The 23888-nt window shown below is 41.6% G+C and overlaps 1 protein-coding gene across 1 annotated transcript in view; it reads right to left on the bottom strand.

The window, feature by feature from the left end:
• LOC124595271 (fat-like cadherin-related tumor suppressor homolog) overlaps positions 1–23888 on the bottom strand; it is a 328958-nt gene that overhangs the window by 4637 nt on the left and 300433 nt on the right. The window contains exons 14-17 of the mRNA XM_047133946.1: positions 17553–17743; positions 10904–11018; positions 9996–10156; positions 8472–8605 (exon numbers count right to left, since the gene is read on the bottom strand). Coding sequence (XP_046989902.1) covers positions 8472–8605; positions 9996–10156; positions 10904–11018; positions 17553–17743 — 601 coding nt within the window. The remainder of the gene's footprint in view (positions 1–8471; positions 8606–9995; positions 10157–10903; positions 11019–17552; positions 17744–23888) is intronic.

Raw genomic sequence — 23888 nt, 5'->3', positions numbered from 1 at the left:
GGAAGGTGGTCAGTAGGAGATGGAAAGAGTGGGGAACGTGGAGGAGGAGATGCAGTAGGAAGTTGGAAAAAGAAAGGGGGAGGAGGAGTTGGACAGACAGAGAACAGAGGGTGTGGTGGCCAGAGAGATTTTTTTTTTTTGAGGGGGGGGGGGGGGGGGAGACAAGAGGACATAGGAAACAGAGAGAGAGAGAAGGAATTATCTGAATGGCACAGAAAATGGTAGATGTGATGTACATGTACAGACAGACAAATCACTACACTTCAGAAAAATTGTTAACTTATTCAAGAGAAAAAGATTCACAAATTAAGCAAGTCAATTATGTGTTGGTCTACCTTTAGACCTTATGCAAGCACATATTTGGTTTGACATTGATTGCTAGTGTTGTTGGATATCTTCCTAAGGGGTATTTTGACAAATTTTGTTCAACTGGTGCATTAGACGTCAAAATCCAGAGCTAGTTGAAGCACCCTGTCCATATGATAAAAAGCAAAACAATCCTGTAGTGTTTGAATACTGTATCTGTGTTGGTGTACTTGAATCCATCATGTCAATTAAGCAGCATAGCATTGCAAAGTGATATGAAATGGAATGAGCATGTAAGATAGGTAGTAGGAAAGGCAAATGGTCAACTTTGGTTTATTGGGATGATTCTACAAAACTGTAACTCATTTAGAAAGGGAACTGTCTATGGCACCCTAGTTCACCCCATTCTTGAGTACTTCTCAAGTGTTTGAGATACCCACTGGGATGGATTAAAGGAAGCAAGGTATGCTTGGTTGGTTGGTTGTTTTTGGGGAAGGAGACCAGACAGTGTGATCATCCTCTTTCAGAGGAACCATCCCAGCATTTGCCTGGAGTGATTTAGGGAAATCACGGAAAACCTAAATCAGGATGGCTGGACACGGGATTGAACCGTCGTCCTCCCGAATGCGAGTCCAATGTCTAACCACTGCGCCACCTCGCTCGGTATGCTGCTAGATTTGTTATCAACACACAAGTATTATGAAATGCTCATGGGAATCCCTCAGGAGAACAAAACACTATTGCGAAAAGATAGAGAATCAGCATTTGCAGCTGACGGCAGAAAAATTTTACTGCTGCCAATATGACAGATAAGAGAAATCAGGGTTCACACTGAAGAATATAAACAGCAATTTTTACCTCACTTCATTTGCGAATGGAACAGGAAAGATATAACTAACAGTGGAACAAGGTAGCCTCTGGCACACACCGTATGGCAGCTTGCAGAATATGAATGCAGAAGTAGATTATTTTGTATCTCTCTAACAGATGATATGGCAAAACTAGTATTGGATGGTGAGGCCTGCGATGAATACCTAAGGTACTGTACTTGCTCTAGTTTCGATGGTCATGTTTTCATTCCTGTGTTTTACACTACTAATAATGCTCCAAACTGCTTTTGGTTTGTATTTGGAATCTACAATTTTCTGTTCATACTGCATGGTTGGTTAATTGGTTGGTTTGCTTAAAGGTGAAGGGGACCAAACTACAAGGTTGCTCCCTTGTTCCTCATAAAATAATGCCACAAGTGTGAGAATAAAACAGATGAAATATATAACACAAAATGGAAAGAAAGAAAAAGCCACAAGAACAAAGCGAAGGCAACAAACACTAAAATGAACAAAAAGAGGACAAGAAAACAGCAGAGATATGCTAGAAACAGAAGAAAGTAAAACATGAAAGCAGGTTACAGTTGCTGACCAACCATGAGAATAAAAAGGGAAAGCCAGCCACTCTGCAAACACATTAAAACCTCTACCCTAAAAGCACTTGGGTGGAGGACACAGAGGGACAAAGGACATCTGCTAAAACTTAAAACTAACGTTGCTGTGGAGGCATTGTTGCCCAACGTGGAAGGCAGGGTGCTAGGAAAGTTAATAGTCTGTCACAGATCGGCTAAAAGTGGGCAGTCCAGCAAGAGGTGGACGACTGTCATTTGGGAGCCACAGCGACACAGGTGGGTCTTCGTGACAGAGTAGGTAACCATGTGTTAGCCATGTATGACCAATGCGGAGCTGTCAGAGGACAACTGATTCCCTGAGAGAGGCCTGCATGGAAGACTCCCACACATTCATAGTCTCCTTAATGACACACAGTTTGTTGTGCATGCTGTTATGCCATTCTGTCTTCCAAAGACGGAAAACCTTTTGGTGTAAGACAGGTCAGCTTCGGAGATGCCTACCTCCAGAAGCGGTTTCTGCGTCACCTGTTTGGCAAGCCTGTTGGCAAGTTCATTTCCAGGGATTTCGACGTGTCCTGGGGTCCACAAAAACACCACAGAATGGTGGGACTCTTACAGGGCGGATGCTACCAGAGGGTGGCAAGGGTAGCACTGGTCGATAGCTTGTAGGCTGCTCAATGAGTCAGTACACAGGAGAAATGACTCGCCAGGGCATGAGCAGATGTACTCAAGAGCACAAGAGATTGCCACCAGCTCTGGAGTGAAAACACTGCAGCCAACTGGCAAGGAGTGCTGCTCAATATGCCCTCCATGAACATATGCAAAGCCTATGTGACCATCAGCCATTGAACCATCACTGTAAACTGCTTCAGACCTCCAGAACACGTCAAGAATCGAGAGGAAGTGACAGCGGAGGGTAGAGGGGTTAGCAGAGTACATACGGCCATGCAAAAGGTCCAAATGAAGCTGCGGCTGAGGCGTATACTATGGAGGTGTATTTGAACGGACCGCAAGTAGCAGTGGTAAAGGGAAGGACTCCAGTTTGGAGAGAAGGGACAGCACGCGAACCACAATCGTTAGCCCCGATCTGGGCCACCAATGCAGGAGATGGACTGCCACGGGTGGGAAAAGGAGACAGCAATTCAGATGCTCAGGGTAACTACAAATGTGTGCTGTGTAACTGGCAAGCAGTTGCACACGTCTGATCTGCAGTGGAGGGACACCAGCGTCCACCAGTATGCTGGTCACCGGACTTGTCCTAAAAGCTCCTGTTGCTAATCGAACCACACAGTGGTGCACAAGGTCAAGTAAAGGCAATGTTGAAGGCATTACCGAACCATAAACCACACTCCCATAGTCAATTCGGGATTGGACAAGGGCTCTGTAGACCTGCAGCAGCGTACAGCAATCTGCACCCCAATCGGTGTTGCTCAGGCAACGGAGGGCATTGAGGTGCTGCCAGCACTTCTGCTTAAGCTGACAAAGATGAGGGAGCCAAGTCAATCGAGCATCGAAAACCAGTCCTAGGAAATGATATGTCTCCACTATAGTGAGTGGATCATCATTAAGATAAAGTGTGGGGTCTGGATGAATGATACAACGCCGACAGAAGTGCACGACACACAACTTCGCGGCTGGAAATGGGAAGCCGTGGGCTAGAGGCCATGACTGCACCTTGTGGATGGCTCCCTGGAGGCACCACTCAGCAACAACAGTACTGGAGCAGAAGTATGAAATGCAGAAGTCGTTTGTATACAGAGAAGGTGAGACGGAGGGCCCGACAGCGGCTGCTAGACTGTTACTGGCCACTAAAAAGAGAGAGAAAGAGAGAGAGAGAGAGAGAGAGAGAGAGAGAGCCCTGCGGGACTCCATTCTCTTGGATATGGATGGAACTATGGGAGTCACCAACTTGGACATGGAAAGTACAGAGAGACAGGAAGTTTTGGATAAAAATCAGGAGTGGTCCCCAAAGACCCCACTCATACAATATGGCAAGGATATGATGTCACCAAGTCGTGTCATATGCTTTACGTAAGTAAAAAAATATGGCAATCAAGTGTTACCATCTGGAAAAGGCTGTACAGATGGCAGACTCAATGGAAACAATATTATCGGTGGCAGAGCGACCCTGGCGAAAGCTGCCCTGACATGGAGCCAGCAAGCCATGTGACTCCACGACCCAACCCAACTGCCGACATACCATATATTCCAGCAGCTTACAAAGAATGTTGGTGAGGCTGATGGGCCGATAGCTATCCACATCAAGCAGGTTTTTGCCAAGTTTGAGTACCGGAATGATGGTGCTCTCCTGCCATTGCGATGGACAGACGCCATTGCACCAGAGCCAGTTGAAGATGATGAGAAGATGTCGCTTGTACTCAGATGAGAGATGTTCAATCATCCGGCTATGGGTGTGATCAGGCCCAGGAGCTGTGTTGGGGCAATGTGCAAGGGCACTGAGGAGCCCCCACTCTGTAAATGGGGCATCATAGGATTCACTGCAGCATGTAGCGAATGAGAGGATGTTCCGTTCCAGCCGCTGTTTGAGAGTGCGAAAGGCTGGGGGGGGGGGTTAATTCTCCGGTGCAGAGGCTCGAGCGAAGCGCTCGGCAATCGTGTTTGCGTCGGTACATAACTCGCCATTTATGGTAATGCTGGAGACAGCTGTTGGGGCCTGGTATCTGGAAAGACATTTGATCTTTGCCCAGACCTGGGAAGGTAACGTATCTCTCCCAACATTCCTTCTTCTGTTGTTTGATAAGGTAGCGAACACAGGCACAGAGCCATTTAAAGGCTATCAGGTGCTCCAGGGAAGGGTGCTGCTGTAGAGCTCGCCGACACTCCTTAATTGCTTCAGCGACTTCCGGCGACCACCAAGGGACTGCCTTATGCCTCGGGCACCCTAAGGAGCGAGGGATCATGTTTTCTTCCACAGAAACAACTGCGCTAGTCACCTGCTCAACCATCACATCCATGTTACTGTGTGGGGGAGATTCAGCAGTGACAGCAGAGGTGAAAGTTCCCCAGTCCACCTTGTTCAAAGCCCATCTGGGCAGGCGTCCATGTGCCTGACACTGGGGCAGTGACAGGAAGATGGGAAGTGCTCACTACCACACTGGTCATTATGTGCTCTCCAGTGGATAGATGGGAGAAGTCGTGGGCTGCAAATTGATAAATCAATGACTGAGTAACTACCATGAGCCACACTGAAATGTGTGGCGGTCCCAGTATTTAAGAAGCAGAGGTCAAATTGTGACAGTAAAGTTTAGACATCTCTGCCTCGGCCAGTAAGCAAGGTACCACCCCGCAAGGGGTTATGGGCATTAAAATCTCCCAAAAGTAGAAAAGGTTTAGGGAGTTGATCAATCAGTGTAGCTAATACATTCAGGGGTACTGCACCATCTGGAGGAAGATATATGTTGCAGACAGTTATTTCCTGCGTCATCCTTATTCTGACAGCCACAGCTTCAAGAGGGGTTTGAAGGGGCCACACGTTCACTACAGAACGAGTTTAGGACACTTGATTATAGTTGCTATGGTTCCTGTAATATCCCTTATAGCCGCGGAGGGTGGGGGTCCACATTGCTGGGAACCACATTTCCTGGAGCGCAATGCAGGTAGCAGGTGTAAAGCTCAACAGCTGCCGTAGCTCAGCCACATGGTGGAAAAAACCACCGCATTTCCACTGGAGGATGACATCGTGAGACTGGGAAGGAATGGAACATTCAGTGAGCCAGTTTACACCCCTGGGTCACCTGCTGCCACCGACTTTTTGCCTGATCATTCTATATCCACTGTGTCTGAGGGTCTGGCGAGATCTAGGTCCTTAGCGGACGCCAAAATCTCCACCCCATCCTCAGCCGCAGAGCTTTTAGGTAGCATTGGTGTGGGTGCCACCACAATTTCCTTGGACTTAGGGGTTTTCTTTTTGGATTTATCTCGCTGCTCCTTGGGTTTCCCTGGCTGCGAGGACTTCACTGGCTCAGTCTCTGGGACTGAGAATGAGCGTGAAGCCCTATGACCAGCTGCTTTTGGGCTCTTCAGCCACTGGCAGGTGTCACTTTCCCACTGGAAGAAACCTGGGAAGGGAGTGCCCCAAGGGACCGCTTTCTAGTGAGAGAAGCCGAAGAAGACTTATGCTTCTCCAGTTTAGAAGTGGGGACATATGTCCCCGATGGTTGGGGGGGTGTTGCTCCCGAAGTAGGTGGTGCAGAAGCAACAGGGAGGGAAATGCCCCCCCCCCACCATGGGGCTCCGAGAGGTGACCTGGGTTGGCAGAGCTGATGGTGCCAGAACTGTTGTAGTGGCGGCATAAGATGATGTCACACACACAGGATGCAGGTGTTCAAATTTTCTCTCAGCCTCAGTGTAGGACAGTCTGTCCAGGATATTGTACTCCATGATTTTTCCATTCTGTCTGGAGAATCCTGCTGTCAGGCGAGCAAGGCGAATAGTGCTCTCCGCAGTTGACACAGATGGGGGGCGGGGCACATGGAGTATTGGAATGTGATGGGCGTCCACAATCTCGGCACGTGATACTGGAAGTACAGCGAGAAGACATATGGCCGAACTTCCAGCACTTAAAGCACCGCATTGGGGGAGGTTCAAATGGTTCAAATGGCTCTGAACAGTATGGGACTTAACACCTGTGGTCATCAGTCCCCTAGAACTTAGAACTACTTAAACCTAACTAACCTAAGGACATCACACACATCCATGCCCGAGGCAGGATTAGAACCTGTGGTCGCGCGGTTCCAGACTGAAGCGCCTAGAACCGCTCGGCCACCAGCGACCGGCATCGGGGGAGGGATATAGGGCAGGGGATATAGAGCTTTACATCACACCAGTAGACCATCACCTTGACCTTCTCGGGCAATGTATCACCCTCAAAGGCCAAGATGAAGGCACCAGTGGCAACCTAATTATTCTTCGGGCCATGGTGGACACACCGGACGAAATGTACACCTCACCGCTCTAAATTGGCACGCAGCTCATAGTCGGACTGCAAAAGAAGGTCTCTGGACCATATTTAAGCTCTTATGTGGTGTGATGGTTATGTTTTGATCAAGACTGATCCAGATCTCATTTTGGACAAGCCCTCCACCTCCCCGAACTTTAAATGCTCAACAAAAAACTGAGGCTTCATCGTCATGAAAGATTCCCCATCAGCTCTCTAACATACAAGGTACCGGGATGAATAAGATCCGCTGCCATCCTTAGCCTGACATTCCTCCCATGGTGTGGCCAGGGAGGGGAACGATTTGGGGTCGTACTTCTGTGCATTGAATTGAGTTCGTGATCACTTAGAGACTGCTGGTGTTTCACCACCAGCAAGAGATAATGGACTACGCTTCATTGCGTGTCATCCGCTCTGATGCCACCCACTCCGACCAGGGGCCCTCCCCACGGGCGCCACCGAGCCGCAGCGAAGGCTACCTGGCAGGATGCCCAGGGGGATGGGCAACTACCCCTTGGCACACACGGGGAGTTAATGGCGCAGGCATCAGCAGAGCGATCCCTGTGTTGTCAGGGGGCTACAACCAACAGGGTACATGGCGGCCCAACCACAACGGACTGGCTACTGGGCTGGATATCAGGTGCAAAGAAGTCCATGGTCATTGTTGACGCAGAACTCTACACTGCATAGTGCATGGTGGAAAACACATCCAGGAAGGTGTCCTCACCCAAGAGATGGAGAATGGGCAGGACTGCAATGTGACAATGAAAAAATGGGCTAAAGATCTCAATGCACGATGGACACGATGCACCTTGTAAGGTACCCTTCCCCAATTGGCTCGCTTTTCGGGAAAATTTTGAATAATGGAGGTCAAACACTGCAGGGGACCATCACATAAAGGCTGAAATGTGTTAAAACTCCTTTTAGTCTACTAGTACGACAGGCAGGAATACCTCGGGCCCATTCTAACCCCCGACCCACAGGGGGAGGGGGGGGGGGGGGGGGGGAACTGCATTGTAGTTGCCTTTTTGACAGCACAAAACTTTTTGTAATACAGCTAAGAGTGCTGCTTTAATTCTTGATTACAGCTTGTCCTCTGCATTAAAATAAGGCACAAGATGCTTTCACTTCAGATATTAATAACCTTTTCTTTCTACTTCCACTGTAACTGTCCGTGACGTAATATACAGGAAAACTTTATCCACTAATTGCAAGGATTTTTTATGAAAATATCAAACTTATTATCTAATGTGAATCCTTCATAAATGTCTTCCTATTGTTCAAACAGTAAATTCATTCTGAATAGGGTAACTTAGTTAGCATTTATGTTCCTGTAGAATATTACTTAGCCTTCTAAGTTAAAACTAACTTTGGGGATGCTTCATTGCTACCATTTGACCATTATGATCAGATAAATCATCTATAAAGATGCTTGCATCTGCTTCATGAAAGAGTTGGATTTAGAAATAAATAAATCACAGTTTCACTATGTTGCTCTATTCTTGTCGGAGATGTTATTGTGGGGGCCAAGTATCCTGTCATAACTATACAAGATGAAATAGACACTGAAATCTCCAAGTACAATCAGTTCTCAACCATCATTCCTGCTCCTCCTGAATAAGAGTCCCTTGTTTAAGTACTGTATTACTTCATTCAGTAGCAAGTCTATGATTGGTATTCCAAAGATTGGGTTGGACAGGCAAATGAGGGTCAGCATGTTTGAAATATGAATGGAGACATTGTCAGCAGTAATATTAATTTTTTGTCATTACTGCTTTTAGTTATTGTCTATAATATTTCTTATCTTACCTCTCACTGTCGCAGTTTCAGAGTCACCAAAAACAGGATTTTCCACCTTATCTGCTGATCCAGGTGGCAACTTCTTATGCTGTATTTCACTGGCTGCATACCCAGCAGCCTTTGTAGCAGCTTTCCGACGTTTACTGTTTGTGGATGAGATAAAATATCCCATTTTTATTACTGACTCAAACTGAACCAGAGGTATGTTGCATGTGATTTTTTTATTTTTATTATATATATCAAAGATGATGTGACTTACCATACGAAAGCGCTAGCAGGTCGACAGACACACAAACGAACACAAACATACACACAAAATTCAAGCTTTCGCAACAAACTGTTGCCTCATCAGGAAAGAGGGAAGGAGAGGGAAAGACGAAAGGAAGTGGGTTTTAAGGGAGAGGGTAAGGAGTCATTCCAATCCCGGGAGCGGAAAGACTTACCTTAGGGGGAAAAAAGGACGGGTATACACTCGCACACACACACACACATATCCATCCACACATATACAGACACAAGCAGACATATTTCTTATATTCTGCTACATTTGCCTTAAGAGCAACTGCCAAATTTGGGAATGTATGAGTCAGTAAGTTAACATATTTTTCATATTATCAGTCACTGATGTATTATGGGATAGTATTCTGGGATATTGCTCACTTAGGCAAAAAATATTCAACACAAAAAGAAAACAGGTCTAATTGTAAATATGTCTGAGGTTCACATGCAGATGTGTTGCAGGCACCTTCTTAAGCAGGTGCGAATATTAACCACAGCATATTTATACACATAGAATATTGGTTATCAACAATACACCTTAGTTTTTGAGTAACAGGTATTTTCACTAATACAACAATAGAAGGAGAAATAATTTGCCTTACTCTAATTAATCTAATTTTGGGGTGAAACATGTAGGTATAAAATTCTTTGACAATCTGCTAATGGAAATAAAATTTCAGAGAGAACAGAAGTGTTTTCAAATGTAGATTAAAAACGTTTCTCCTTAACTCCTTCAACACAGTAGAGAAATTCTGGAACAGAAATAATTAGTTATTTTTACAGAAAAACCTGTAAATAGCCAGAATGTACTCATACAAATTTGAAGGTTTCTTTCTGTAAAAATGACAAATTATTTCTATTTCAGAATTTCTCTATGGTATTGAAGCAGTTAAGGAGAAACAGCCTACATTTGAAAACATTTCTGTTATCTCCCAGGCATTTTATTTCCATTAATAGGTTATTTCAACTCGCAGATTGTCAAAGAGTTTAGTGCTTGCATATTTCATCTCCAAAGTATGTCCAGCTTTTGGAGCACTGTGGGCAAATTTCCTCAGCTGTAGTATTGATTTGCAGTCTAATAAATGCAACAGTTTCAGTTTCACCATAAGATACACAGTCTGTTTGCATACTTGCACAGTGATAAGAGATATATATCCACTTGAACAGGGCCTTGGAGGGTGCATTTATTTGATTAACTATTATTTTAGTAGGATACATGAAAATGTTTCATAATAAATGCATAATTTTACTTACTGTTTATAAATGTACAAAACTAAAGCAAATATAATTAAGGCCAGAAGTGCAAGGAGTGTTCCAAATATGGCCATGAGGAGGAAGCCTGTTCCTCCAGGAGACCATGCACCTTGTGCTCTCACAAGGGCTTCAGGAAAGAACACTGTAACAGGAACTGATGCCTGCAACATAAAATTTCTGGTTAAGCAACTCTTCTGGTATTTTACTGATGCCACTATAACTCACATTTGTTAATTCCTACGGTTATAAAAAGTTTAGTTGATATAACATACGTGCCGCAAGCTGATGCATCCATCACAGCAAAAGGGAATTGAAAATACACAGATAAATAGGAATTTATTTTATTGGAAGTTTCCAGTCTCAGGTCATACCAAATGGTTTTATGTGCACTGATGCATAAAGTGGACAATAAACCAATTTTGCCTACAGGACAGTCACTTTGGTTCCCTAAGACAGCATGCCTTGTCTACATAAATGCATATCTCTCTCTCTCTCTCTCTCTCTCTCTCTCTCTCTCTCTCTCTCTCTCTCTCTCTCTCTCTCTCTCTCTTTCAATAAATTCACACGACAACATGATCAGGATGATGAAGGGAGTTTTTTGGGTGAAATTTGGGGTGTTTAGTTGGACACTGCACTTTAGCACCAAATGTGTGATGATTGCCTCTCTGAGACCTTTTGACTACTTAGGACTTCGACTCTAAATTTGTGACTGGGCAGGTATATTTAGAAATGCTGAAACTCACTCTATATGAAGAGGGTACTAGGCACAGGCAATAGTTGCCCTGCTTATTGTTTAGAGGTTGAAAGTGAAAGAATATGATAAGAATCAAAAATGGGAATGTGAAATGTACCACAATTACTGACCCTTCAACTAATTAAGTAAATAAGTACATATATAGTGTACTAACCTCTCTTGGTGGTATTCCTGAATCTCTCGCAACTGCTACAAAATGTGCTGAACTACTGTTCAGTTTTGAGATATCCTGAATGGATATTTCTCCTCTGTCATTGATGCTGAACACCCTGGAATGAAAAATCATCATATCACTGCAACATTAATTAAAGAGGCTTAACAGCAGTGTGCTCCATTTTTTAGTTAACAAATTGAAAAAAATAACAACTTGATAGCTATCTCTCAAAAGCCAGTATTTATAATAATAATAATGGAATTTTTATTGTCTCTTTATCAGGTAGATTGTAACATTAATTTACTGTGTTATGAACTAATAATGAAATTAAGTTTAGTTAATTTAAAACTCAATAATTTTATATTGAATACATCAACATCTTGTTTGATGTGGTTCAAAAAGTATGATGATTTAAAAATTGATATTAAATGCCAAATCAAACACATAGAAGCTGTACACAGAATAGATGCTGTCAACTAACTTCTACTTGCATATTCTTTAATTATATTGTAGATTTTGTTAAAATATGAACACTTATTTATTTAACAAATTTTGTAAACGTATGTTCGAAAGTGAGTGCCAAATGAGGAATTTGTTGTTAAATAAAACAACTAAATAATAAATGATAGCAGCCAGGTATCCAATGCATATAATGGTCACTTCAATGAAGCCACACAACAGGTTGGCATGGACAGTTCAGAAGAGAAAGTAATACAATATAAGCAAGAAGTCTGGAAGGTAGGAGATGAGGAACTGGCAGAAGTAAAGCTGTGAAGACGAGTCATGAGCCGTGCTTGGGTAACTCAGTTGGTAGAGCAATTGTCAGTCAAAGGCAAGGTTTTGAGTTTGTGTCTCAGTCCAGAAAACAGTTTTAAGCTGCCAGAAAGTTTTAACAAAAAAGTTATCTTAGTATCCCATTTTCAATCACTAATGTCTTATGGCATCATATTTTGGTGTAAGCTGTCATTGAGGAAAAAATTGTGTTGATTGCACAGACACATACAGCAAGTATAATGTGTGATGTCGACTCTAGAACTTCTTGCAGACAGCTCTTTAGTAGACAGCTCTTTAAACAATTAGCCATAGTGACAATAGCCTCACACAATGGTGGCCAGTAATCATGTGCTCACAGCACACTGGAAATACCTCACTAAAATTATGCTATTTCCCTCCAAATGTATGCTGGTATGCAAATAAAATGGATGAAAAAATGTTTTGTAGCACTCTCTCTGAAATAACTAGAAAGTAGTGTTGAGTGCTGGAAGGATTGTCAGCTGTACTATGATCATTTCAGAGAAGGGAAGCAATCTGTCTATTTTAGACTGCACATGGTCTGATGTGACATCACCCCTGCCGGTGCTAAGTGCGCCATGCTGCTCACAGCACCAGGTCAGTAGTTTTCTTTGAAAGTGTGTGCAAAGTATTGTTGAAGTAACATGGCAAATTCTGCAGATGATCTGCAAAAGAGGTCCTTTTCCAGTCAGTAGACTGATCTTAGCGCAATAGTTACAGCTAATATCTTAACAATAAAAAGTCCACCAGTCATGGTGATATAGTGAAACAAGATCTGTTTATTTTTTAAATATTGTGGTATAGTGATAAAATTTTTCACAAGCCACTGCTGGCCTCATGGTGCATTATGAAGTTTATTGTCAACAGTCAGTCACAATTTGAAAACAACAGCAACATTCATAAACATAATACCAGATGGAAAAGTGATTTACTCTATTCATCACTCAGCCTTTATTTAGTGATGCACAAGGAGTAAGGTATTCAGCAACAAAAATATTTCAGCATCTCCCCACATGATAGATGCAAAGAATTTAATGAACAACACCTACTGCACAACTCCTCCCACTCCACAGAAGAATTTCAGGAGTTGTACAATTTGTTTTGGTGCTTGCTGATAATTAATCAAATAATGGATGAGTCAGCCTCCATGTTATACAAAAATCTAAAATTTCCATCCTGAAAAGTTACATTGAATTTCAGACAATACATCAAATTGTGCAATACATACTATGCTCACCTTTCTGCTAGAAGAGTCGCCAGCACCTCCCCCACCCCTCCCCACATTTAAATTCACAGTGGCAGCTCACAAGCCTAAAAAAATATGCTAGGGATGAGACTGGTCATAAATATCCCTGTGGCCAGCCTAATTCCCTCATAGTACACTGAACCACTACTAAGTATAACGTTCTAATGAATCTGTACACAGGGCATCCATACGAAGCATGTCCAGAAAGTAACTACTGTTTTGTTCTATCACCACTGCAATGCTAGTGTCACAATACAGCACATTCACACTCATCTCTCTGGTTCACTCTGTTTCCACTGACGCCATTAACAGCCAGATTGTGTTGTGCTAACATTTGTTAGCACTCATTCAAAATGTTTAAGACAATATCTGAAACTGCCAACTGTGAAATGTGATCGTTAATATGATTTTTCAACATGAAGAATGTTACGAGCGCTTAAATTCATTACCATCAACTTGTAGATATTTATGGTGAAAATGTAATGACTGATGGAATGGTGAGAAAGTGGGTGAGAACAATGACTGCTTGGTTGAGGAAGTGAATGAGAAAATTTGTGAAGACAGACATTTCACAACAAGAATGTTTTGTGATGAGTTTCCACAAATTTCCAACAACTCTTTTGCATGAGGTTGTCACAAATGACTTAAATTTTCATAAATTGTGTTCCTGTTGGGATCAGAAAATGCTTGTGAATTACCACAAAATGAATTGATTTGGCATTACTTCGATATTTCTTACCCAATATAATGATGAGGAGTGAATTCTGTAACAGAATTGTGACTAGTGGTGAAACTTGGGTTTGTCGCTTCACTTCAGAAACAAAACAGCAGTTGATGGAGAGGAGGCATTCACGACCCCCGAAAAATAAAAATTCAAAACAATGTTGTCAACACAAAAAATCATGTAAACTGTGTTCTGGGTAGACAGTGCATTCTGCTTCTTGAGTTCCTTCCCTGAGGTGAAACCATCAGTGGGGTACAATACTGTGAAACTAAGGCACAATTCAAAACAAAAAGCTTGCAATGCTCAGTACGGCATTGTGTTGCTTCATAACAATGCATGTCTCCACTCTCTGGTGTCACTCACAACCTTATCTCACAATTCAGTTGGGAGCAGTTGGATCACCTGGCATACACAGCCCCAATCTCATACCTTCCGACTGCCATTCATTCTTGAACTGTAAACGTGATTTTGGAGGAAGGCGCTTTCATGCAATGCGAAATACAGTGTTCAGCAGTGGCTGTCTTCATTGGTGGCACCTATCCATTGAAGCGCACAAGAGACATTGGTTAACCATTAAGATAAATGGCTGAACATGGTGGCAACTATGTAGAAAAATGGTTTAAGAAATGCTCTTTCTTGTAAAAACAAATTGTAGTTTGAAATAAGTGTTTTTGTAAGCTTTTCCCAAAATGGTACTCACTTTCCAGACGTGCCTTGAACATAATCTATAATAAAGCCAGGATCTAACAACAGCTCTATAAAACTGCAGCAAGTAAGAGAGGTGCCCCCTATGTACTACGAATTTGAGAGACCAAATTTAGAGGTCTCATTTGTAGTAGCTACAAGAAGTTTCTCATAAAAAAAGATTAGACCAAGGTAACTCACTGTAAGTTCTCAAAGCTTATAAATACTCAGAATGATTAAAAAATTCTCCAATTTTCTGTTGAAAACTTAAATCATTTTTTAATGCCCATTCCTTCATCCCACTAACTGTCATTGGGAGCTGGTGTATAGGGAAAAGAAAAAAATTGCATCCATAAATAAAGTTCACTGGTTCGAGTTTCTTACTATAGATGTAACACTGTTAGCAATTACTGCAGACATCATGTCATTTACAAGATGGAACCAAGATGACCAATTGTCTTGATAAAGAAATTAAAAAACAAGACTTTGTACTTAGAGGAGGCATTAAGTCGCAAACAGGCACAATAAAAAACAATGCTAGAATATTTAAGGTCTCCCTCTCACACTCACACACACACACACACACACACACACACACACACACACAGAGCTGCATCCTACACAGAGTGTGTGTGTGTGTGTGTGTGTGTGTGTGTGTGTGTGTGTGTGTGTGTGTGAGAGAGAGAGAGAGAGAGAGAGAGAGAGAGAGAGAAGAAATTGCTTGCACAATAAAACCTATTGCACAGCTGCATCCTACAGCTTATCTATGGTGGTATCTCTTAAACATACACTGAAAGTGAAACTGAGCACCCATTCCAATGTCTTTTCACTCAACCAGTGAGGACCATGAAAGTAGATAAAACAGAACAATAATGACAAAGTCCAGCCAGATACGCACATATGTAGATGATATTGCCATCGTGACAAGGGATGTAACATCGATTAAAGAAACATATTGACAAATGGAAGCAGAAGGAACAAGAAATGGACTTATTGTAAATGAAAGCAAGACAGAATATATGGTTATGTCCAATTATGAAGCTTGAACACCACAGAACCTGAAGATATCTGATCAATCCTCAAAGCTGTTAGGTGCTTCCATTATTTAGGTGTCTCCCTAACCCATGATAATGCATGAGAAAATGTATTAAAGAAAAGATACAAGCAGGAAACAAAACCTTATGCAAAACTAGTTACACTCGAGAACACTAATTATAAGAACAACTAAATTGAGAGTATACTATTCCCTTGTGTGACCTGTTGCCACATATGGAACAGAAACGTGGATAGTAACAGAAGCAGTCAGTAACAAGCTAAGGGCATTTGAAAGGAAAATCTTATGAAAAATCTATGGGCCTGTGAGGGAGGCAGAAGGTTGGAGAATGAGATACAATCATGAAATACAGGAGCTTATACAAGGGAAATATGTAGTGAAATTTATCAAATCTCAAAGAATACATTGGAGAGGATGGCAGAAGACAGGATGCCCAAACGAATAATGAATGCCAGACTGTATTCTACGATAAGGAAGGGCAGGCCAAGACCTAGCTGGATGGAAAATGTGCTGGCTTTACCTTACCAAGATGGGGATCTGTGAATGGAAGAAAAAAGCTGAGAACAGAGAGATACAGAGGAAGATTGTTGAGGAGCCCAAGGCCCACCAAAGGCTGCAGTGCTGAAGAAGAAGTGAGGACCATGTGGAAATGTGTTGGAGGTTGGGAGGAATGGATGAAGAGACAGTAGAAGATGGATTTGCAAGGAGCCGTGCAATGAGGCGTATGCTAGGAGAGGGGGGGGGGGGGGGGGGGGGGGGGGGGGGGGAAAGCTCTGGTGTCATCAATCAAGATGGTATTCTGTTGCTCACCCAACTTGTGCAGTATCCTAGTCCACTGCTATGCCACTCTTGCTACTGTCCTTAGAGAATTAATATGCAAAATCATCCACCACTTTCTACTGCAGTGCAGTTAAACATTTTATAGCCAAACAAAGGCAACCATTTCTCATTCCATTTGTGCTGCAATCACTGTGCAGTGTTCTTTGCAACTATGACAACCAACCATGTGTCTGCAAATCTGTACACTGTCAAATTATATATACTTTGAAGTTCAACCACCCATTTGCTGCACACTGTAACAAATTCTAGATCCTTTGGACTTTGTGGGGAAGATCTGTTTCTGGAGTACATCTCCTTTCCCACAGTTTCAGTCATCTAAATTTCCACACGACTGTAATCACCACCACCACACCCATCCCCACCATTATCCAACATAACTGCTATCACCATCCCAACCACCACCACCTCAACAAACATACCCATTATCACCCTCACAATCACCACCACCTCCATTACTACCCCACCATCATCCCCATAATCATCATCATTATCATCATCATCATCCCCATAATCTTCACCACCACCACCACCACCACCACCACCACCACCACCACCACCAGCAACTCACCCCATTCCACCATCATTCAACCAAGTTAATCAAGTAGGCCTTTGTCACAAAGATATATGATCTGTGAATCTACATTTACATAAATACTGTGCAAGCCACCGCACAACGCATGACAGAAGGTACCTTCCATCACTACTATCATTCCCTGCTCCACCCACAACTAACGCGAGGAATCAACAACCATAAATATGCCTCTGCCTAAGCCTTGACTTCTCCTCAATGGCTTGGATACTCACAGTAACAGATAAACCATACTTTGTGCAAAATAAATGAATGTAACAGGTTTAGAGACAAAAAGAAAGCTGTAATTCATAGCACAAATCTGTACTCATCTATAAATTCTTGCTTTTCATCCCATATAATGCTAACTCACAAATACAATATCTGTTGTGTGATGTTATAGATCTACACTTCCAAAATCTCAATGAATATTGTGTATCATATCTATCGGGATGTCCTGCATTGGGCAGGAGTACAGATATTGTGCAGACAAATTCTGTAGTAATTGGAATGGAATCTCTCTGTAAAACGCAGAACAGCTAGAACACTCCCGACATGGAGACAATCTGCATATGATGTTCATAGTGTCTAGCAAAAGGAGTTAAGTTTGATAAGTCATCAAAATACTGTGAGGTTAAGCAAAGCTATATTTTAACAATGTCAGCAACTGATACTTCTCTAGCAAGCCACAAATGCTTCTGCTATAATATTGTGCAAGAGTTCAAAGAAGATTCAACATACCTGGCATCTGGTCCTTTCAGACTCAGTGTGATTGTATCTCCTCTGTCTCCATCAGCAGCTTCTACAATGCCAACTACATCTCCTGGTTGAACATCCAAGTCCGATATAAAGAACTCATATTGTGGGTATCGAAATCGTGGGTCCCAATCATTCACATTGAGAACTGAGACTTCAAGTTGGGCAGTGTCATTCTGCAAGTAAAACAACAACTAATATTCCAAGCAGTTGATATATTTTTCAGTAAGGAAGAACACGATACCTAATATCAAATGACAATAAGAAAAACAGTTGAAAATTTTTGTACTGGTGAGAAGCAGCTACGAACTACCAGAACAGAAAGAAGACAAACCAGAGAAAAATTAATAAACAAACCAATTAAGAAATTCAATGGTGCTATAGCTTTTGGAGCTAAGAAAGCCAGTATTGTAAGCAATACATATTATTGAATGTAAATGTCTATTGTTCATCATGACTGCTGATCCTAAGTTCGTATAAAAATAATATTCAAATAAATACTTTCGTGTTAAAGGAGGCCATTCACTGAAAAGCAGAATGCTTAAGTACTTATGCCACCCTGCTTATGAGTCAGCTAGAGGAAACCTTCCTAGCTTCCCAAAACTCTCATTCCTGGTCTGATTCAGGTTCACTGATAACATCTTCATGACATGGACTCAGGGCCAAGACCTCTTATCCTCACTCCTTCAAAACCTCAACACTTTCTTTCCCATCCACATCATCTGGTCTTCCTCAACCCAATATGCCACCTTTCTGGACAGTGACTTCCACCTCTCTGATGGCTCTGCCCACATTAAACCCACTAACAACCAGCTTTTTGACAGCTGCCATCCCTTCCACACCAAAAAATCCCTCCCTACAGCCTAGCCACCCCTGGGCTATGTACCTGCAGTGAAGAGAACTCCCTTACCCAATATGATGAATTACCCAATATGATGAAGGCCTCATGAAGGCCTTCATAGTCAGGCACTACCCCTAAAACCTAGTACACAAAAGGATTTCCTGTACCATATTCTCATACCCTCACAATCCTCCCATCACTCCCAAGAATCAACCACAAAGAAGTGCCCCCTCATCACCCAAATATACCCTGGACTGGAACATCTGAACCATATCTTGTGTCAGGGCTTCAATATCTCTTCATTATGCTCTGAAATGAGGGATATCCTACACAAAATCTTTTCCACCCCACCTGAGGTGGTGTTCCATCACCCAACCACCCCATAACTAGTCCATCCCTATGTTACACCCACTCCCAACCCCTTGCCACAGGGACAGTACCCTACTGAAGACCATGGTACAAAACCCACCCAAGCCACCCACTCAGCAATTCCTACTCCAGTCCTGTCACAGGTTTATCCCATCCCATCAGAAGCTGGGCCACCTGTGAAACCAGCCATGTCACATACCAACTCTGGTGCAAACTCTGCACAGCTTGTTATGTTGGTACGACTATCAAATGGCTGTTAATATGGATCTGAATGGCCTCCACCAAATTGTTACCGATAACAAAGTTGACCACCTGGTGTCACAATATGCTCAATTTCAATGGCTGCTTGACAATCTAGGTCGTCTGGATCCTTCCTACCACCACCAGCTTCTTCTCTGGACTGTGCAGATGGGAGTTGTTCTCTAAACAAATCCTTCGCTCTTGTAATTGTCCCGGCCTCAATCTTCGGTAGCCCACTGTCCCCACACCCTCCACCCAAAGGTTTCACCCTCCTGCATGCTGCCACCCCCTCCCAATACACATCCCATGTGATGTTCACCCAGTTCTTTACTTTCACTGTTCACAACGCTGCAATATTGCACAATTATACAGCCAGTTCACTACTGGTAAATGTTGATAAGCCTCATTAATAGGTTGCAGGCAACATCAGCGACCACACAGTTCACAGTTCTTGCAGAATAATATGGTATGTGTGACACTATTTTTCAAATAAATTAAACAGACATTGTGATTAATTGTTCTAACACATGGCCTATTTGTGTTACACTTGTTCCAGCGTTAAGTTGATGCATTGTTGTTAATATAACCAATACATGTTTCACATCTGAAAATCGGCCGTGGATTGACTGACTGTCATGGGACCAAAAATTGATCCTTTATATATCCTCACAATAATAGGCACTGAAACTATACCTTGTTCGATGTTTAAGTTACAGAAATTACAATTAAAACATAGCTCATCCAATTAACTGAATACTTCGAATTTTTTTTTTCTTTTTAACAGTTCCTTCTACCACAACGGTTAGGCCAAATTATTTGTTTAAATAATGAACTTGATGGATACAGCTATACAAACAATACTTTTGACAAACCTGGTAATTATTTTGGAATTAATTAAGGGTTGGCTTTGCTAATATGTTTTTGAAGAGAGCCAAATAAATATTTTAAGAACCCTACTTCTTGTTCTTTCAAATGTTTATAATTAGTACAGAATTTATATTTATTTATAAGTAAACAATAGAACCTAAGACATGAAACAATTACTGATTTCACCTTATAATGATCTGTACCAAAAGATATTAACTAGGAATGGTCAAAATAAATCAGGAACTTAATTACATACACAAAACTAAGCACAAAATTAGACCTAGTGCTGTATTCCTTAAGACTGAGGGCCAGCCTCCCTCTTTTATGGAAATGCAGATTACAAGCATGCATGTTAATGATAATTGTAATTAGGCAAAAAACAAAAATAAAATGAATTTAAGGAGGCTTATGGCAAAATGAGAGGAAGTACAGAGATGCTTTGTCACACCCACTTAATCTTGAGTTTGTGTCCTTCCCTCTTGATCTAACAACAATATATCACGTACCTAGCCTGTGTACCCACCACCCTTACCTCTCACATTACTACCCAGAAAACTAGCTGTCTTCTTCCAAGCCACAAGCCACCCAGCCACAGAAGCATGGTCATTTCGAAATGTACTTGTGACCAAAAAGCGATTGTGGTAGCTGGAGTCCAATTTTTTTTAAAATATCATGTCTTTTGCATTTTTGTGGTAAAATTCCCCTAACACATTTTTCTTTACATCTAACCAAAAACCGAAATATCAATTTTCATAGGTTTAGCTTTACAAATTTTTTAATATAACAAAATATTTTCATAAAAATTTTCATCTTCTATTTCATCCTCTTAGGGGTTGAACTGCCAAAACAGTTAAACATGTGCCATTTCACTTCTAAATGAGAAGCCAAATTTAAAATTCCACAGATTTAGATTTAAAAATACTTTCACACTAAAATATTTTCATAAAACATTTCATCCCCTATTTCACCCCCTTCAGGGTTGAATTTCCAAAAACACTGCAATACCTGGTTTTCACAAAAAGTTTCAACCACTATTTCACCCCACAGAGGTTAAATTTCCAAAAGTGCTGAAAAATGTCTTTTTTTTATTTATAATGGAAAAACAAATACCAATTTTCGTAGGTCTAGCTTCAAAATTGCCTTAATAGTGACTTTTTCAAAAAATATTTCCTCCCTTATTTCACCTTCTTAGGAATGGAATTTCGAAAAATCCCTTCTTAAATAACACCTGCAGTATAAGATCAACACCCTCTCCAAATTTCAAGTTTCCATCCTTAGCGGTTTGGGTTGGGCAACGATGAGTGAGTACGCCCGTCAGTCAGGACGTTGATTTTTGTATACAGACATAACTGTATCATCATGTTAAGGAAATATATACATCACTACAAAAATGTTTCTGTAAGTTTTTCAGCAACTTCTCTTTAAAGTTACTACTTCTTGGACTTCCTGGCTGGACAAACTTCAGTTTTAAGTCAGTTATTTGTCTTCCCCAGATGACTTGGATGTGGACACAATTTTTATGCCATATATATATATATATATATATATATATATATATATATATATATATATATATATATATATTTATTTATTTTCAGAAGTGCTGTGCGTAGCCCTATGCAGTTTGATAATTTCTTGTATCAAAAGTTTATCTGTGATGTCTGGGGTAAGAGGCATATGTTAAGGAATACTCAAATTGGAGTACATGCACCACAGTATACAGAAATCAGTTTGCTTCATTTGAGTAGAGAAAGGTATATTGTATCTTCACACTAAATGTGATATTTCAGTCATGTGAAAGAATATACATTACAGAATGCCAGACAAAGGAGAGTATACACTGAAGAGCCAAAGGAACTGGGACACCTACCTAATATCGTGTACGGCCTCTCCGAGCACGCGGAAGTGCCACAAAATGACGTGGTATGGACTCGATTAATGTTTGAAGTAGTGCTGGAGGGAGCTGACACCACGAATCCTGCAGGGCTGTCCATAAATATGTACAAGTATGAGGGTTTGGAGATCTCTTCTGAACATCACGTTGCAAGGCATCCCAGATGTACTCAATAATGTTCATGTCTGGGGAGTTTGGTGGCTAACGGAAGTGTTTACACTCTGAAGATTGTTCCTGGAACAATTCTGGATTTGTAGTGTGTTGCATTGTCCTGCTGAAACTGCCGAAGTCCATCGGAATTCACAATGGGCATGAATGACTGCAGGTAATCAGACAGGATGCTTATGTACGTGTCACCTGTCAGAGTCGTAGCTAGATTTACCAGGGGTCCCATATCACTCCAACTGCACATGGCCCACGCCATTTCAGAGCCTCCACCATCTTTTAACAGTTCCCTGCTGACATGCAGGGTCCATGGATTCATGAGGTTGTCTCCATACCGGTACATGTCCATCCACTTGATACACTCGTCTGACCAGGTAACATGTTTCCCAGTCATCAACAGTCCATCGTCGGTGTTGATGGGCATAAGCAAGGTGTAAAGCTTTGTGTTGTGCAGTCATCAAGGGTAAACAAGTGGACCTTTGGCTCTGAAAGCCCATACTGATGATGTTTCGTTGAATGGTTCACACGCTGACGCTTGATGGCCCAGCATTGAAATCTGCAGCAATTTATGGAAGGGTTGCACTTCTGTCACATTGAACAATTCTCTTGAGTCATCCTTGGTCCCATTCTTGCAGATCTTTTTCTGCCTGCAGTAATGTCAGAGATTTGATGTTTTACTGGATTCTTGATATTCACGGTGCACTCATGAAATGGTCGAACAGGAAAATCCCCACCTCATCACTACCTTGGAGATGCTTTGTCCCATCGCTCATGTGGCTACTATAACACCACATTCAAACTCACTTGAATCTTAATAACCTGCCATTGTAGCAACAGTAACTGAACTAACCAGTGCACCAGACACTTGTTGCCTTATATAGGCATTGCCGACCGCAGCACCTTATTCTTCCTGCTTACATATCTCTGTATTTGAATACGCAAGCCTATACCAGTTTCTTTGGTGCCTCAGTGTATAACTTACACTGATAAGCCTTGTATGAAATCCTTTAAGTTGACTTTTCCTCCTGTATCTTACAATTTCTATGAAGTTGTTTTACATCTCTCCTTTTAACCAATTAATTTTTGCTGGCCTTCTGAATGTATTCTAGTTTCCTGTAATCTATTACACTGCTTTTTTTTTTTATTCCTTGGCACTCAAACACACTAGTTTCGTTTAAGCTGAGAAGCACTGAATTATGGGGGAATGTAGGCTGACTGTATTATATAGATTACCACACACTATGATCTTGTTAAGTACTAAGTGCTGCCAATGTGTGCTGAAGTTCAGTTTATCTGTGTCAAAATTTTCAGTGCAATGATGAGCAATTTCAGCGTGTCAAAATGTTCAGTGCAATGATGAACAATTTCAGCATATGTAGCAGAAACAGAGATAAGTATATAAAACATGTTTGTTAAGAATTGCTACTACACAGCACTTTATGTAGCTCAATTCAATTTGAATCTAAGTTGTGCTAAACTTTACCCTCTTCTGGTGAAAGACCAATCTTCACTTTGGTCATTTGCTATGAATGTACAGGCTGCACATGAATAGTTGACATATTTTAACACTGAATAAAAATTGTAACTCTAGTAGTATTTCATTTAAATTTTGCTCCAACGTGTTTTGTCTCATGGAAATGTCAGTACAGATTGTGCTGCTGCAATATTGCCAGCCTTTGTTCCGCATTTCACTGTGCCTGAGCTCAGATGTTTATTTGTTCAGCAGTGTTAAGGCTGTTCTCTTTCATGCTACATTGAAAAGTGTCACAGCAACACAAAGATAATTTAGGGCAATATTCCACATGCTCTGTGCTCCACAAAGGTACTCAATTTTCCTATTAACAAGAAAATTTGAAGAAGAAGGTAGTTTGTTGGAAGGGAAATGACCTCGGGCATCAACTTTTCAGGAAAAAAACGATGCATGGGAAAAATGTGACAGTGTGGG

This window comes from Schistocerca americana, chromosome 2 (genome assembly GCF_021461395.2).
Source record: "Schistocerca americana isolate TAMUIC-IGC-003095 chromosome 2, iqSchAmer2.1, whole genome shotgun sequence".
NCBI lineage: Eukaryota > Metazoa > Arthropoda > Insecta > Orthoptera > Acrididae > Schistocerca > Schistocerca americana.
This window is presented reverse-complemented; position numbering and strand designations above follow the sequence as displayed.